Consider the following 17485-nt stretch of genomic DNA (forward strand, 5'->3'; position numbering starts at 1 on the left):
AGCTGGTCGTCTTTCAGGAGCATTTTCTTGTCTGTTGCCAGATCAGTTCCCTGGGATGTATAGAGCTGGCTCACTGGTGCAGCTTACTGGCTTCTTGTCTGTCTGACTAACAATTCAACTTTTTTTCATTTATATAGTAACTGACACGACACTAGTAGAGACATGCACTAGTTGTGGTTACTTGGGTCTTTGTACACCTGACTATCGATGGCAGAAAGGTTCAATAATGAGGAAAAGACGACGTAAGGAAGTGAATTCTGCAGTTTCGTGTCTTGGAAGTATCGTAACGGTCATTACTCATGTGGGTTTCCATACAGAATCCAGGGAAGCAGTAGCCAAGCCGTTTTGGCAGGGACACTCTCAAATAGCTGAAGAGATCGGAGGGCCAAAATAATGCCTGTAAAATAGGGTTATAGCAAGCGTCACGGAGGACGGAAAGGGATGGTTGAAGAGAAGTGATACCTGGAGATTTGATAAGGCGAAGGAGAAGAGAGTTGATTGGTCTTCATAATTCTACCCTGACTGGGTTACTATACTCTGAATGACAGGATCATTCTTGTTCATGGCTGAGTTACTTTACTCTAAATATCTGGATCATTCTTGTTCCAAGTTTATAACATCTTGCTGGTCGGGCTTGTTAGCTTTCTTATTGCACAATTAATTTTTTGTTGATGTGTTTATCAAGTCTTCGTTATCCTAGCCGTTACCTTTTCTTAAATGGTCATCTAGATTCCTGGTGTCCTAAACAACCATTCTTCGATTCAACTTTTTATTTATCTAACTTTTTTCTTCCTTATCCAATGAAGATCATATTTCCCATTTCATTATCGTATGATTTTCATTTCAATTCTGAGTTTGGATTCGCATGCTTCTAGAAACTACTTTCTTACGAGTACACGTTTTTCTATATATTTTCTTCATATGGTATGATATGTTCCCTTCTTGCTTCATCACACCACTACAATCATCTCCTCAGACGTAATCAGTCGATGCTAATCTCTGCTTTGGGATTATCGGCTGCCGTGCCGATAACGTCAATTTCCATCCATCAGTCGAGAAAGAATTTAACACCTTTTCCAGTTGTACAAGATAACTCAATCGCCATACACGACGTCATATATGACCCTGAACACATTCAGTCATCCACACCATCCCCTCCACACTTTATCCACATCACTTCGTTCCTCACCTGGCAACACCTGATCCGTGCACTAATCACCAGTTTATCAACATCGTCACGACAGGTAACCAGCTGGAAGTACCATGACCGTACTAACACTAACCCTCCCAGTGCCTCATATTACCATACATGAACACTGATCGAACATTAAGTTCACCTGATACATGATGTATGGAAGAGTGAAAGTAGCTTTTAATTCCTTTTATACCCAGCATAAAAGTCTTACATAATGCCACTTTAGTTTTTTGTTCATCAATCAATTTTTTATTAAGTACGTGCATTAGTCTTAAATTATTCGTTAATGATGCCAGACAAGATTATTAGTGGAAATAAAGTCTCAAATTAATGACCACAGATCTGTTATAAGGTTCATTGCACAACACTAATGAAAATAATGGTCAGTAATAACCTACATTAGAACTTTATATATCGCCAGGCAAAATCATTATCTAACGGACCCAACCGTGTTAATCGTAATGAAAATTGCTAGAGTTGTCCATCAACCCATCGGCAACCAGACAGTCGAAGTACTTAAAAGATATGCGTGTGTGACCTTTGGTCAGTATGAATGGGTATACTTATCTAGCATTACTGTGAAGAATGCAGGGAGACATTACTCGATTTTGCCATATGGTATTAACGCTGGAAAATTTAGTTAACACATGGAATCGTCAAAATATTCAGGTAATTGAGATATACAGTCTACGTCAACCGAGGTGGATGAGCGACTGGAAAAATACATGTTCGTAGGCATCATAAAACTTCATGAAGTTTTAACTCACTTAGCGCGACAGAGTAACTACTGGACGAGGGAGTTTGAGCAAGTCATCATAAGGTCTGTGTTCATTCATCATAAGGCATTACGGGAAAGTAAAGGGGCCGTACTTCTGACTTACGTAGTTCAGAAAGTAAAGATAGAGTTACTGGAGTTGGGACAGTGGCGCGAGTTACTACGAGCAGACAACATCGAGGCATTGCTACATCTCCCAGGGTAAGCTAAAAGTTTTTAATAATGCTTGTCCCCGTTAAGTTAGGGCTATTCATCACTCATGGCGAGATTAGCCGAGGCTGTTAATGAAAACCCTTGAGGGTGAGCTGGGGGTGACATTCTTAATCATATTCCTCTACCCACACCTCTCTCCTATAACTTTTGGATTTTGTTACCAGAGAAAGGGAACTGCAGGTGGGAATGTACAGAGTGCTCTTACCGTCATCCCGGCTCATTTAAGTTACGTTTTTGTAACCACATCCACCCTATCCGCAACCCTGTAGTTCGGAGTGAGTAGACAGTAATCGCTCAGTGTACCTATACCTCTCGACTTAGAAGTGTTATAGTACTGCCTGGAAACAGTAAAGCAAAACTACAGAAATAGTTTTAGCATCATATACCTACATGAACGCACACATAAGCTACTAATTTCCAATTCCAATTCACGTTCTTTTCCACTCTCTTCCCTTTTCTCATTTTACACCTTTAAATACACACACGACAAGAGACCAACAAGATTTCTCCCAATTTTCCGTAAGGGTTGCGAAAAATCTCCGGAATCCCACTCTGGCAGTAGCATTACTGGCATCTTCAAAGACTCCAGCCCCTCCAACAGACCCAACTCAATTTCCGCTCACTTCAACATTCACGGTCTTTCTGCTATAGTTTCCCCTGCTGAATACCATCCAGCTAGCATCTCTCCTAATATTTTTGCTTCTTTTATAGACTCAACTGTTGAACGATGTCTTCAGAAATCCCTTTCCCATATCAGACTATAGCCTCCATTGATGATCATCATGATTTATTATAGAGAGTCGAGTGGTTTACGTGTTGTCAAAAGTTGTGTGCATTACACAAAGCGAGTCTTTGGAATGTGTCTCAGCAAGCTGTGTGTGTGTGTGTGTGTGTTTGTGTGTGTGTGTGTGTGTGTGTGTGTGTGTGTGTGTGTGTGTGTGTGTGTGTGTGTGTGTGTGTGTGTGTGCGTGTGTCAGGGAAAAACACTAGACTAGGGAGAAGAATGTACTACCTACTGCAGTACTGACTCACTGTGACGTTTACGCAGACACTTCCAATACCCAATCGATGGTACTACTTGCCGCCTACTAGAGCTCCTTTTGATGGTTCTGCAATTCCTTTACTCGGAATATCGTAACATTTAATCTATTTTACAAACAAAAAAAAATCCACATTACGCAATTAGCTGAGCCTGCCTCGAAGAAACTTGGAGTCCTGTTCATATGTCGAAAATGTTTTTGTTCTGAGCAGTTGCTCTGATGATGGACAAGTCTTATGTAGGCTTTAGCTCCAAATACTCAGCAGAGTCGATTCCAAAGTAGTACGACTTATCAACTCACCCATTTGAACCTCAAAACCCGCTTGCCCAGTGTCGCAATGTTGGTTCTCATTCCCTCTCATATAGACGTCCCTTTGGTTGCTGCTGCTATGGGCTGCCTGTGTTACCCTTACACATAGCTACACCTAATACGCTCAATAGGCCCCTGTGCCACGTGATCACCCTTTACAATTCGAAGGTGATCTATTTTGATGTCTGCTTCTTTTCCTACACCGATAAGCTGTGGAACTTTCTCTTCTAACGCTTTTTTTCCAGTGCGGTACGACTTGCCGCTTTTTAAACGAAAGCTTTCCCACTAATCAAAAAACACTCTTTTTCTTTACTTTTTACCCTTCATAAATCATACAAGGCCTGTCTTATCAGAATGTACATAAAAAAAGCAATTCCCGACATAAATGAAATAATTGGATCGCATTAATGTAAACAAGAATACACCAATATGTAATGAGCACGAAGTGATCTAATCTTAAGCACAAGAAAGTGACACTGGATGACCATGTTATCTGATGCTGTAATGAGAAGCATACCAGCCTTGAATGGACAGCGAGCCGTGAGGAGGGAAAGTGGACAGAGTTAGCAGAAGGGGTTTAAATATAAAGGGAATGTGTGCAGGTTGAGTAGTAAAGGAAGAAATAAGCAAATGTGGAAGAGAAGAGCCATAAGGGAGGAGAAATAGCAAAAGAGTCAGAGAAATGAATGAGAATATATAGATGAAAGCAAATGAGGTGAATCTGAATAGCAAATATGATAAAGAGGAGGTGAATGAGGTAAGAGAATATAAGGTGAAGGGAAAAAAGGACAATTTTCAGAACTACTTTTCTTTTTACAAACTATTTACTACTGAAAATATATTAATGCAACACGAAAGCTTAAATGAGAGGAAACTAAATATTTCTCTCGTAAAACGAGTGGACAGAATGATAGATATTGCTGAACGCATCAGAAAATGGTGACCCCTAACCAATCAAATTTTCTCAATCACGAGACATTCTTTGACCCCTTTATAAGGCTTGATATAAAGCTTGAATTTCCTATGTTTTCGTATGGATACCACATTGTCTCTTTATAACGCTTTATCAGCCATAGGATACACAAGCATTGAAAATTTCTGAAAAAAAAATAGCAAATCTTAAGTAATCAACTTTCCATCTTATGAATTTCAGTTTAGAAAACAGGTTTCTTATTACATGGCATCTTTCTCTCTCTTCTCCTGACCAACATCTGAGCAACTCATCACCACCCGCAGAGCACCTTATCGTCTCCAGTGCTACAGCATTACTTAAACGGTCATCATCAGCCACCTCCGGCAGCGTCCTTCACTCGACCACTGGTCTGGGACCTCATCACCACAATTCCAATGGATGACAGCAATGGCAACGCCGGAGAATTTCAAGATTCTGTTCGGTCGACTGCCTGTTGGAGAGGATGTTAATTTTCCTCAGCTGTAGTCGTGTAGTAGCTTTACCCCTTGCTGGAAACAACAGGAACAAGGAAGGGGTCGTTGATGTATACTGCAATGGCTACAACAATGTCTTCGCAACCATTGGAAAGTCTTTTTTTCCCTCGAGAAAGAGCACTTTTCCGAGGCCTTTGTCCATTGCATGAGTATTCTACATCTCCACACGGTATTGGGTGAGAGAATCGTCTGGATTTTTCTCAGGCTATATACAGAAAAAAGAGCTTCTTTCCATGTCCTTCGTCGCCGAAATGTTAGAAACTGTAGAGACAAAAAATAGAGAAGGTATAGACCACAGAAATAGATCAAATATCTATTCATATCGCGTCCTCAAAAAAAAAAAAAAAAAAAAAAACCGCCATGCATAGGAAACTGTTGCCTGTTGCAGCTTAAAACGTGAGGTTTAGAATTTTCTAAATCTATGACTGATGTATCATACGCAGTAATATACTAAAATTATCTAAATCTGACACGGGGTGGGTCAATGGTGTCATGGTTGATTAAGTGGTTGTTAGCGACGTCTAACATTACCCAGAGTCGTTCAAATATTAACTTTGAGAACAAGAACAGTAACGGAGCCGTAAAACACCTCTGTATCGTTTCCAGAAAGCTTACTCTTTGGCTGCCTGCTTCGGTCCATAGATGAAAATTCCAGGCAACCCTGGAATACTCTAAATACCTGTCCGTTGCTTTCTCTACAAAAGTATGTTTTGAAACCCTCTGCCTTGTAAATTCTTCCCTTACAAGTACGACCTGTCCCTTTCAAGAGCCAGGTTCTATACTACAGGATCTGGAATTATAAGTTTCACTTTTTTCTTATTCATTTGTATATCTCATTCCTGACCTTGACTGAAGCCTTTGACGTTAAGAAAAAACAAATCACGTAACATGTTGGTCCTCAGTGTCTGACATGGAATTAAAACTAGAAATGTATGTCAACCGTCTCTATAACGAAGAAAAATTTATTTTCTTTCTTTAAGTTTCCTCGTATCCAGATAAGCTGCTGTAAAAATTGATGACTGTCACAGCGGGTAGTATTTCACCGAGTTAAATCGTTTGAATCCATGATGAATATATTTCAATGGCAGAAATCTTTAATGATTGGGTATTAGAATTTCCACTAAGTGCTGGAAGACGAAGGTAGATCCAGACCGAGTCTTGCCGCTACCGAGTGTACAAGTTAGCCTCAGGCGCGCGTCAAGGGAGAGCGTTTCTTAATGTTAAGCTTGGACCCATATTATACTGAAGAGGAGCGACTTGCCTGTCTTCCTCGTGGTCTAGGAACTACAATGAATGTTGCTGCTCTTAAGCGTCTTCACCAATCTGATGAACATGAAGCAATGTATCTTTTCTCGCCAGTCCCTTTCATCGATGAACGAATTATATCTTTTTTAATGTTAGCTGCGACGGCTCGGGTAGCTGGGGCCCTAATCAAGGCTATCCCATTATAGTTTTATATATATATATATATATATATATATATATATATATATATATATATATATTACCCTAGTCTGAGCCAGGTATCCATTTTATCGACTAACCCCTAAGGGGTGGATAAACAGCTGGGTTAACTGTGGACCTGTTGCTGTTCTCACCTTATTCTTTCACATAGCCTGCTAAACAGGAAGAACTTTTGTCTTATGCTCTCCGCGTCTCTCATGATCTGATGAACAGCAAGGAGTAGTGGTGCTAAGCTCAGCCTTTCTCATTAATTTGTGAGCAGTGGGAATGTATCTTGATCGTGGTCATTCCTTATAACATGGTGGGCAGGGAGACGCTGCGTCCCTGATTCTCACAGCTTTGGTGAGGAATGAACTTCATGGCTTTCTGCCCTAACATAACACGACACAGGCTGCTGCCTGCCAAGGTGGACGCTAATGGTAATGCCCTTTATATAACGGTGGGTCAGTGTGTATACGTTACAGATACTTATGACATATCGAGGTGGCTTAAGTACCTCCCGTAAATTATTCCTGTAGACTTTGCCTTAACGAGTGATGATGGATCGTTCTGGAAAAGAACGCTCGCTGCATTTCTGCTATGTAGTGGAGAGGTGAATGCATCGTGTTATTACTACTCCTGCTTGCAAGTCCAGTCTCAGTATAAGGTGACTGTGAACAAGATACCTGGTTGATTTTTCTCCGCTTCAGTTTCGTCCATTAAGTATCAGCGTTAGTGTGCTGTGGTATGACATTTCATCACGCATGTCTTATTCCTGCAAATCATTTTTAAAGGCCTCTGAATAGCGGGCTAATATAACTGCTCCAAGACTGGCTAACAGACTGTTACATAAATGGTTAATTGTCTGGATGATTTAAGCTGTCACATAACTAACCAAATTGCTGGCTGACTCAACAATCACATGAACAATTGACTGACTGGTTGGCTTATTATAATGGTCAAATTTTCAACGAAACGCACCCATGATATGCACCATATCTGAAAAAGGTAAGACATGTGCCTATTGCCGTGAGCTCACTTGGAGTACAGTTGAGACTGAATTCGCAAGCAACCTACAGTACCCAGTGATATGCTCAAATGCTGTGATGACAGACTGTCGTCCATTCTTAAGGTTATGGAACTTATGATATGGCTAACTTGCAGCCGGATGAACTTGAACCAGCGATTAAGGTCGACTTGATTTACATCATTAGCTTGTGTCTTCTGCTCCAGGCTGAGGCAAGAAGGTTAGTCATTAACGAAGCTAGATAGACAGACAGACAGATAGATAGAGATAAATAAATAGATAGGTTGAGAGAAAGCCAGACAGGCAAATCAACTAGGAGTTTAAGCTAAAACAGACCTGAGCCTTTGTAAAATGCTTTTAACATGACAGAAACAAGGAAAAAGTGGACGAGGATGTCAATGGAGTCGTAGAAAGAAGAGCGAAGATAAAGTTGGTTCACCAGAAGAATGAGACAAGGGACATAAAAGAAGACATAGAAGGTTCCTACATACTAAAAAGAGGATAAAGAAGGCTTATGAATATATATAAGGTGAAAGAAACACCAGTAAAGTTATGCAACATGAGAGCGCAGAGAAAAAGATGATGTAATAACGATGCTATGGTGTAGTAGAACACGACCTTACAGTATATACCGCTTCCATCTTGTTTACGTTCTCGCATTTGTATAGAATTTTTTTGTCCAGAATGATTCCCTTTAAGGGAATACATGTAGCCTACCGGCACTGTTAAAGGCAAAAAAGCTCTCATTTCGCAATGTTATAATGATGTTCCCCCAGAGTGCATTCAATGAAAACCGTGAAGAATCTATATATTAAAAACATGTTCATATTCAGACATACCAGTCATGCGCGGAAATATAATCCCAGTATCTCAGATGATTTGGCGAGCATAAAGGCAGTCACTTAAGTGATTCAAATGATGGGAAGTACAACTGTATAAGAGGAATGCTTTTCTCTTCAATGGGTCTCGACATATTCACCAATCATCATTCACAGTTTCAAGTGTTCTAATAACCGTGAGAGAGAGAGAGAGAGAGAGAGAGAGAGAGAGAGAGAGAGAGAGAGAGAGAGAGAGAGTCAGCAATTCTGGTAGAATTTTACCTTGCAAACGTGCCAGGCTCCTGGTAGCGACAGAGCGTCAACCTTCCTGATGGTTTGGGGTGACACCAAGAGATTGTCCGACTCCCGGAAAACTAGATCAGTCGGACTCGAAACGTTCCACGTGATCTATATAGCCACCTTCATGTGACCTGCTCATGCTCATTTGCGCCTCTCTCTCGTACATTATTTTACTCTATACATTTTTCTTGTGGTCACGGTAAAGTTTACCTCAGCCCTGGCAGTTCTCAGAAACGAGAGAGCAAGAGACGAGACCCATCCACAACAGACTACGTTCCCGTCCCTTCCTCCAAAACCCTTCGCATTTCTCTCCCTTACCACCCACTTCATAGAGAGATTTAACAGCCGTGGTGACATTACACATCCTTCCCACAGGTCAGCTCACCCTCCTCTTAAACTACTCGCACGTGTGCATTACTCTTTCAAAAGAACTTTCTCGAAGCTTCTAGAATCTTTCCCTCACACCAGATTACACTTTTCGTAGAGAATCTTTCAATACCTATAGTGAGCTATTTCCAGATTAACAAATGCCACTTAAATATCCTTGTCCTTCACCAAGCATTTCTCAAAGGAATTCAAAGAAGGCACCTGATCCACAGTCTCTGCCTCTTCCAAATTTCTTCCTTTGTACATGCCTTCACCCTCTCAGTTACCACTCTCTCATACAACTTTTAAGATTTATTCAACACAATGAAGGCATTTCGTCAATCCTCAGGTACCTCACCTTGAACCATACACAGTGAAAATCCAAAGTTAATCAGCACCACTGTCTTCTCATTTTTTGAAAAATTCAACCGCAGTCCCATCCACTCCTGCCACAGTTTACCTTGCGCAAGGTATTCACCACCTCTTCTTTTTTCAGCATACCACTTGTCATGACTCGCTTCGCATGCCTCTAAGTTTCCACCTCCCCACATATACCATCATGTCATCAAATACGATCAAATATCACTCAGAATACTCAGTCCATCTCTATTTTGCTTTCTACCACTTCATCATCTGTTCCATTCACTGATGATCCCATTTGCTCTCCTATTCCCCTAACACTAATCACATCTTTTTATCCTTCCCAAAGTCAGCAGACGCTCTCACCCAGACTCTGCTCTCTTATTTCCCTTCCTGCCGCTCACTCTTGTACGTCTCCCAGTCACGGACACTCCTTCCCTCCATGTATTGCTCATACATCTCTCATTTGACTAACAACGTCACGTCCAACGTACACGGGATAGAGTGAATTGAAGCAATATGGAATACAAGGGGCGACGTCCTGTCAATTGATTGAACCAAGGTATATGAAGCAGCCGGTAAGAAACCGCAGAAAGGTCTGTAGGGGCTTGGTTGTGGACATGGTGTGTGTGTGTGTGTGTGTGTGTGTGTGTGTGTGTGTGTGCTGTGTTTTTGGAGTATTACATGACAGCTAAATCGAACAAGCATCGTTAGCTAACTGTGATGGATTATCGGGACTTCTTTGCATTATATCTCACCCAACCAAGACCAAGGATCAGGTCCACTTTCCACTCAGATAGCAGGATCAAATGCTGGATCCCAGCTGAAGTGGGAATCGGAATGCGTTTGCTCGTAGGATGTAAGACTGCATTTTCCTACCGCTTGGAGAAAAAGTTTTTGATCTCTTTTGTTCGACGTTTTTTCCCTCAGACGACATCAAGACCGAGAGCCTCTATGAAATCAGGATTTTGAGACATGAATTTGCATACTACGAGCAAAAGTTAGGAGTCCCCCTCTCTCCTACGCATCATGAACGCTGGCAATGATACAAGTTTCTTCCGCCGCACCAAGTTATATGCTGTGTGTCTTTCCAAAACCCGTATTTGCATACAAGAGGGAATTATATCTAACACACGCCAAGGGGCAGCCAACTCGAGTCTGAGGAGCTAGTATTCACCAGCTTACGTTAAACAAGACCTGCAGTAATAATGATAATCACTAATATCTTAACGTATATCAGGCACATTTACGGTTTATGAATAGAAACAACAGCAGTATTAATAGTGATAATAAAGAATATAATAAAATGATAAAGATAAGCACTTCCCCTTTATTTAAAAGACCACCATTCAAACGATTTTCAGCATGGTTTTCGACGAAATCATTGCCAAACAAATTTCTTTTTTATATAATCAAGCATAATAATAGCTGATGTAATATATCTATATTTTCAAAAAACATTCGATACGGTGCAACATTAGAAGTTACTCGCGAAATTTCTCATGTCGTTAATGAAGCTATACTTTGGCGAGCGTCGGTCTGCAGCAGAGGTATGTGATGTCACCATGGTTGTTTAATTTGTTTATGGACAGGTTGGTGAGGGAGGTAAATGCGAGTGTCTTGGAGAAAGGGATGAATATGCACTCTGTAAGGGATAAGAAAGCCAGGAAGGTCAGTTGTTTGCTGACGATAAAGCATCACTGGCAGATTTGTTTCAGAACCTGCAGAATTGATTGGAACCATGGAAGCGGAAGCGATTTATATGGTATGTAAGGGGGGAAAGGTTCTGGGAGCGCTGAAGAAGGTATGGAAAGCTCGTTATCTGGGAAGACAAAAATGGGTGTGTATGAAGGTATAGTAGTCCCATCAATTTCATTTGGATGCGATGCTTAGCCTATAGATAAGGCTGTGTGGAAAAGGAGGATATGTTGCAAATGAAATGTTTAGGGACGATATGTGGTGTGAGGTGGTTTTGTTTAAGTAATGAATGGGTAAGAAAGAGGTGTGGTAATAAAATGTGTGGACACGGAGAGAATAAGTGAAGAAAGGTTGACAAAGAGGATTATATATATATATATATATATATATATATATATATATATATATATATATATATATATATATATATATATATATTATTTATTTTTTATTATACTTTGTCGCTGTCTCCCGCGTTTGCGAGGTAGCGCAAGGAAACAGACGAAAGAAATGGCCCAACCCCCCCCCCATACACATGTATATACATACGTCCACACACGCAAATATACATACCTACACAGCTTTCCATGGTTTACCCCAGACGCTTCACATGCCTTGCTTCAATCCACTGACAGCACGTCAACCCCGGTATACCACATCGCTCCAATTCACTCTATTCCTTGCCCTCCTTTCACCCTCCTGCATGTTCAGGCCCCGATCACACAAAATCTTTTTCACTCCATCTTTCCACCTCCAATATGGTCTCCCTCTTCTCCTTGTTCCCTCCACCTCCGACACATATATCCTCTTGGTCAATCTTTCCTCACTCATCCTCTCCATGTGCCCAAACCACTTCAAAACACCCTCTTCTGCTCTCTCAACCACGCTCTTTTTATTTCCACACATCTCTCTTACCCTTACGTTACTCACTCGATCAAACCACCTCACACCACACATTGTCCTCAAACATCTCATTTCCAGCACATCCATCCTCCTGCGCACAACTCTATCCATAGCCCACGCCTCGCAACCATACAACATTGTTGGAACCACTATTCCTTCAAACATACCCATTTTTGCTTTCCGAGATAATGTTCTCGACTTCCACACATTCTTCAAGGCCCCCAGGATTTTCGCCCCCTCCCCCACCCTATGATCCACTTCCGCTTCCATGGTTCCATCCGCTGCCAGATCCACTCCCAGATATCTAAAACACTTTACTTCCTCCAGTTTTTCTCCATTCAAACTCACCTCCCAATTGACTTGACCCTCAACCCTACTGTACCTAATAACCTTGCTCTTATTCACATTTACTCTAACTTTCTTCTTCCACACACTTTTCCAAACTCAGTCACCAGCTTCTGCAGTTTCTCACATGAATCAGCCACCAGCGCTGTATCATCAGCGAACAACAACTGACTCACTTCCCAAGCTCTCTCATCCCCAACAGACTTCATACTTGCCCCTCTTTCCAAAACTCTTGCATTTACCTCCCTAACAACCCCATCCATAAACAAATTAAACAACCATGGAGACATCACACACCCCTGCCGCAAACCTACATTCACTGAGAACCAATCACTTTCCTCTCTTCCTACACGTACACATGCCTTACATCTTCGATAAAAACTTTTCACTGCTTCTAACAACTTTCCTCCCACACCATATATTCTTAATACCTTCCACAGAGCATCTCTATCAACTCTATCATATGCCTTCTCCAGATCCATAAATGCTACATACAAATCCATTTGCTTTTCTAAGTATTTCTCACATACATTCTTCAAAGCGTGATCAAGTATATTCCTACGAGTCCACGGGGAAAATGAAACACGGCAAGTTCCCTTGTGCACTTTTGTGTAATAATCACATCAGGTGAGATACAAGATAGAAATATATATCACCTGATATACAAGAGACGTAGCTAGGACGCCATTCGGTAAACACGTGATTGTCCAAGACAGACGAGCGTATCAAACTTATTATGTGGACAAGAAGGGGAATTGTTTTCAAATTTTATCAACAAAGCTATCCAATTTCTACAGACCTTCACTAATATTACGGTTATAATTCTTTGCGTATTTAATAATAGAAGATTCGATATTTCTCGTGGTACTGGAGTTAACTGAGATAGCATTACTCCAATCAGTACAAATATCATAGTTTTTAACGTGATGAAACAAGGCATTTGATTCTTGTCCTCTTCTTATACTATATCTATGTTGCTTAAGGCTAACAGAAAGATCCTTAACAGTCTGCCCAACAGACTGTCACAGTTTCTACATGGCACTTTATATATGCACCCAGGAGAATTTTCCGTTTAGTTCCTGATTAAGATATTCTTTATAGTATTACTGTTGCTGAAGGCAACATTTACATTAAAGGATTTAAGCAACATGGGAAGTAAAGTAATATTATTATTAAATGGGAGAACTAAAAGATTCTTGGTGTCAATGAAAGTTTGGGTTCTACTGTATAAAATGATTTCCTTGCTAACTTAAGGGATTTATCAGTGAAAGATCTAGGGTACTTTAACTGATCCAATAGAGTAAATCTTCTCAAACTCATCATCAATAAACTCTAGAATGCACATACGTAATGCCCTAAAGAACATAGATTGAAATGATAATTTAACTCTTGTCATGTTAAGATGAAAAAAAATGATATGAGCATACATTGGTAAGTTTTCTGTATATGCTAAACTTAAACTTGTTTCCTTGCCTATGTATCATGCAGTCTAAAAACAGTTACATACCATTATTTTCATTTTCTACTGTGAATATGATGGAAGGTATTAAATTGTTAAGTAAGGGGAGAAATGTTTGTAAATTTTCATGTGTTGGCAAAACACAAAGATCATCTACATACCTAAACCAAATTACATTAGAAGATATCGTTTAGTAATTTTGTTTCAGAGAATACCATATATACAAATTGGATAGCTTTATTGTTAAAATTTGTAAACAATTCCTCTTCTTGTCCGCATAAGTTTATGATACACTCGTTGTCTGTCTTGGACAATCACGTGTTTACCAAATGGCGTCCTAGCTACGTCTCTTCGTTGTATATCAGCTGACATATTTCTTTATTCTATCTCCCCTGATGATATGATTACATGAAAGCGCACTTGGGAACCTATCGGGTTTCATTTTCCCCGTGGACTCATAGGTGTGTATGTATATTTATATATATATATATATATATATATATATATATATATATATATATTATATATATATATATATATTTTTTTTTTTCATACTATTCGCCATTTCCCGCGATAGCGAGGTAGCGTTAAGAACAGAGGACTGGGCCTTTGAGGGAATATCCTCACCTGGCCCTCTTCTCTGTTCCTTCTTTTGGAAAAAAAAGAAAGAAAAAAAAAAAAAAAACAGACGAAAGAAATGGCCCAACCCACCACCATACACATGTATATACATACGTCCACACACGCAAAATATACATACCTACACAGCTTTCCATGGTTTACCCCAGACGCTTCACATGCCCTGATTCAATCCACTGACAGCACGTCAACCCCGGTATACCACATCGATCCAATTCACTTTATTCCTTGCCCCCCTTTCACCCTCCTGCATGTTCAGGCCCCGATCACACAAAATCTTTTTCACTCCATCTTTCCACCTCCAATTTGGTCTCCCACTTCTCCTCGTTCCCTCCACCTCCGACACATATATCCTCTTGGTCAACCTTTCCTCACTCATTCTCTCCATGTGCCCAAACCATTTCTAAAAACCCTCTTCTGCTCTCTCAACCACGCTCTTTTTATTTCCACACATCTCTCTTACCCTTACGTTACTTACTCGATCAAACCACCTCACACCACACATTGTCCTCAAACATCTCATTTCCAGCACATCCATCCTCCTGCGCACAACTCTATCCACAGCCCACGCCTCGCAACCATACAACATTGTTGGAACCACTATTCCTTCAAACATACCCATTTTTGCTTTCCGAGATAATGTTCTCGACTTCCACACATTCTTCAAGGCTCCCAGAATTTTCGCCCCCTCCCCCTCCCTATGATCCACTTCCGCTTCCATGGTTCCATCCGCTGCCAGATCCACTCCCAGATATCTAAAACACTTTACTTCCTCCAGTTTTTCTCCATTCAAACTTACCTCCCAACTGACTTGACCCCCAACCCTACTGTACCTAATAACATTGCTCTTATTCACATTTACTCAACTTTCTTCTTTCACACACTTTACCAAATTCATATATATATATGTATATATATATATATATATATATATATATATATATATATATACATATTTTGCTTTGTCGCCGTCTCCCGCGTTAGCGAGGTAGCGCAAGGGAACAGACGAAAGAATGGCCCAACCCACCCACATACACATGTATATACATACACGTCCACACACGCAAATATACATACCTATACATCTCAACGTATACATATATACACATGCACATAATTCATACTGTATTCCTTTATCCATTCCCATCGCCACCCCGCCACACATGAAATAACAGCCCCCTCCCAACTCATGTGAGCGAGGTAGCGCTAGGAACAGACTCAGTCTCTAGCTGTCATGTAATAATGCACCGAAACCATATATATATATATATATATATATATATATATATATATATATATATATATATATACACACTCGTGTCATCATTGGAGGGAATATGGGGAACGGGAAGAACAAAGTGGAAATGGAAGGAAGGCGTGAAAAAGACAGATAGGGGCCTGAGTATGAAGGAGGGAGAAAGGTATACACAGGACAGAGTGGACTGTAACTATGTGTTATACTGCGGTCGACTTTGTCTCTGGATTGAACCAGGGCCAGTGGAGCGTCCGGGGTAAACCATGAAAAGGTCTGTGGATCTTCTTTTTTAAAGGAGGCTGTGTTATCGATGCATTACACAAGAGAGAACGGATGTGAGTGGATGCGGCCTCTCCGTCTGTTTCTGACGCTACCTTGCTAGCGCAGGAAACGGATATATATATATATATATATATATATATATATATATATATATATATATATATATATATATATTCGTGTGTGTGTGAATACGCAATAACGCTTTCCCGTTTTATGAGTTTTATCGCACTCGTTATAAATGAGCCCCATAGGCATGTACACTAGTGTGCAATAAATGCTCATATTTGTATATTTACAGAGACTATCTACAGTGATTTACACTATTGACCAACGCAACAACCATGACAGTTTCACAACCTACGTAGAACTGACGCGTTTTTTATAAAAAAAAATTAATATCCATCTGAAAAAATCATGTTTATTTCATCGAATGGAGTTTCGTTGATTATTATTACGATCTATCTTATACGTATATCCCAATTATATACTTATTAAAGAAAATTATAAAGTGCCTCAACCTTCTGTACAATAACTATAGTTAATCTGATGAGATTTTGACTATCATTAGTGACACCACTCCACGAAAACTCAAAAAGTATTTGGATTTCTAAAACACAATGATGTTGAAATGATATAAGCAACAGCTACGGTATATAGAAATTCAACACATTTCTGTATACATGAAGAAAATTGTGCATTTCAGGCCACATTCGCTTTAAACTTTTCATCACTATCGTCATGAAACAAAACCTAATTCAATACTGTTTACAAAACCAGCTGGTGACCTTTTCCATCACGAAATCAACAGACTTGTTTGTCAACGATGAATTATCTAATCAAACCACAAAGAAATTGTTGCTCCTCACAACACGACTTGCTAGTCAGACACACCAATCTGTTTGTGTACCAGAACAATGTCCCATGGCTATTAGCCAGACGAGTGTTCTGAATACGAGTTCGACTTATGTACAAAAAATCAAAATCAAGTGCTACATTATGAGAAATAACCTCACGCAGAACACCTTCGCACTGCAACTAGTCTTAGTAAAGTTTACAAAGTGCCATGGAACCTAGATATATTTTTCGGTGTCAGACTATGTAAACAAGCACGTCCTCTATTATGTACTCTACAATACCTACAATACTCACATCCACGTTCCAGGTTTCTTATATACGAAGCACAAGAATATCCCAAAGTCGTTGGCTAACATCCTTCAGGTATGGTAATCGTGTTTCCAAAGGCGAGTCTGGTTCTTGGCCCTCACAACTAAACCGTCCGCCTTGCCTGACTGCGTCCACTCCACAATGGCCGACCCACCCCACCTCTTGGCGCTCGAGCTTATCTGCCACGTTGCCATACATTTTGTACACATGATTTCGAATGAAGACAGCGTCAACATTCTATTCATGTAACAAAAAATGAAACAACAAAAAACTAAGTGTATTCTAAAAACAAAATTTTAATACAAGTTTATTAACAAATTCAGTTTTATTTGAAATTCCTTAACATTACGGATAATTCGAGACTCGTGCATGTCTCGAACTACTGTTCACGTGACGTCTCGAACTAGAGGAGAGTGACACAGAAACACACGAAGCAAACAGCAAACAA

At 40.1% G+C, this 17485-nt stretch overlaps 1 protein-coding gene across 2 annotated transcripts in view; it reads right to left on the reverse strand.

The window, feature by feature from the left end:
* LOC139755029 (uncharacterized) overlaps positions 1-17176 on the reverse strand; it is a 99277-nt gene extending 82101 nt beyond the window's left edge. For both annotated transcript variants that reach the window (XM_071672984.1, XM_071672983.1), the window contains exon 1: positions 17023-17176. In XM_071672984.1, the coding sequence (XP_071529085.1) occupies positions 17023-17084 (62 nt within the window). In that variant the 5' untranslated portion in view covers positions 17085-17176. The remainder of the gene's footprint in view (positions 1-17022) is intronic.
* Between the last annotated feature and the right edge of the window lie 309 nt (positions 17177-17485).

The sequence above is a fragment of the Panulirus ornatus genome, chromosome 18 (assembly GCF_036320965.1).
Source record: "Panulirus ornatus isolate Po-2019 chromosome 18, ASM3632096v1, whole genome shotgun sequence".
NCBI lineage: Eukaryota > Metazoa > Arthropoda > Malacostraca > Decapoda > Palinuridae > Panulirus > Panulirus ornatus.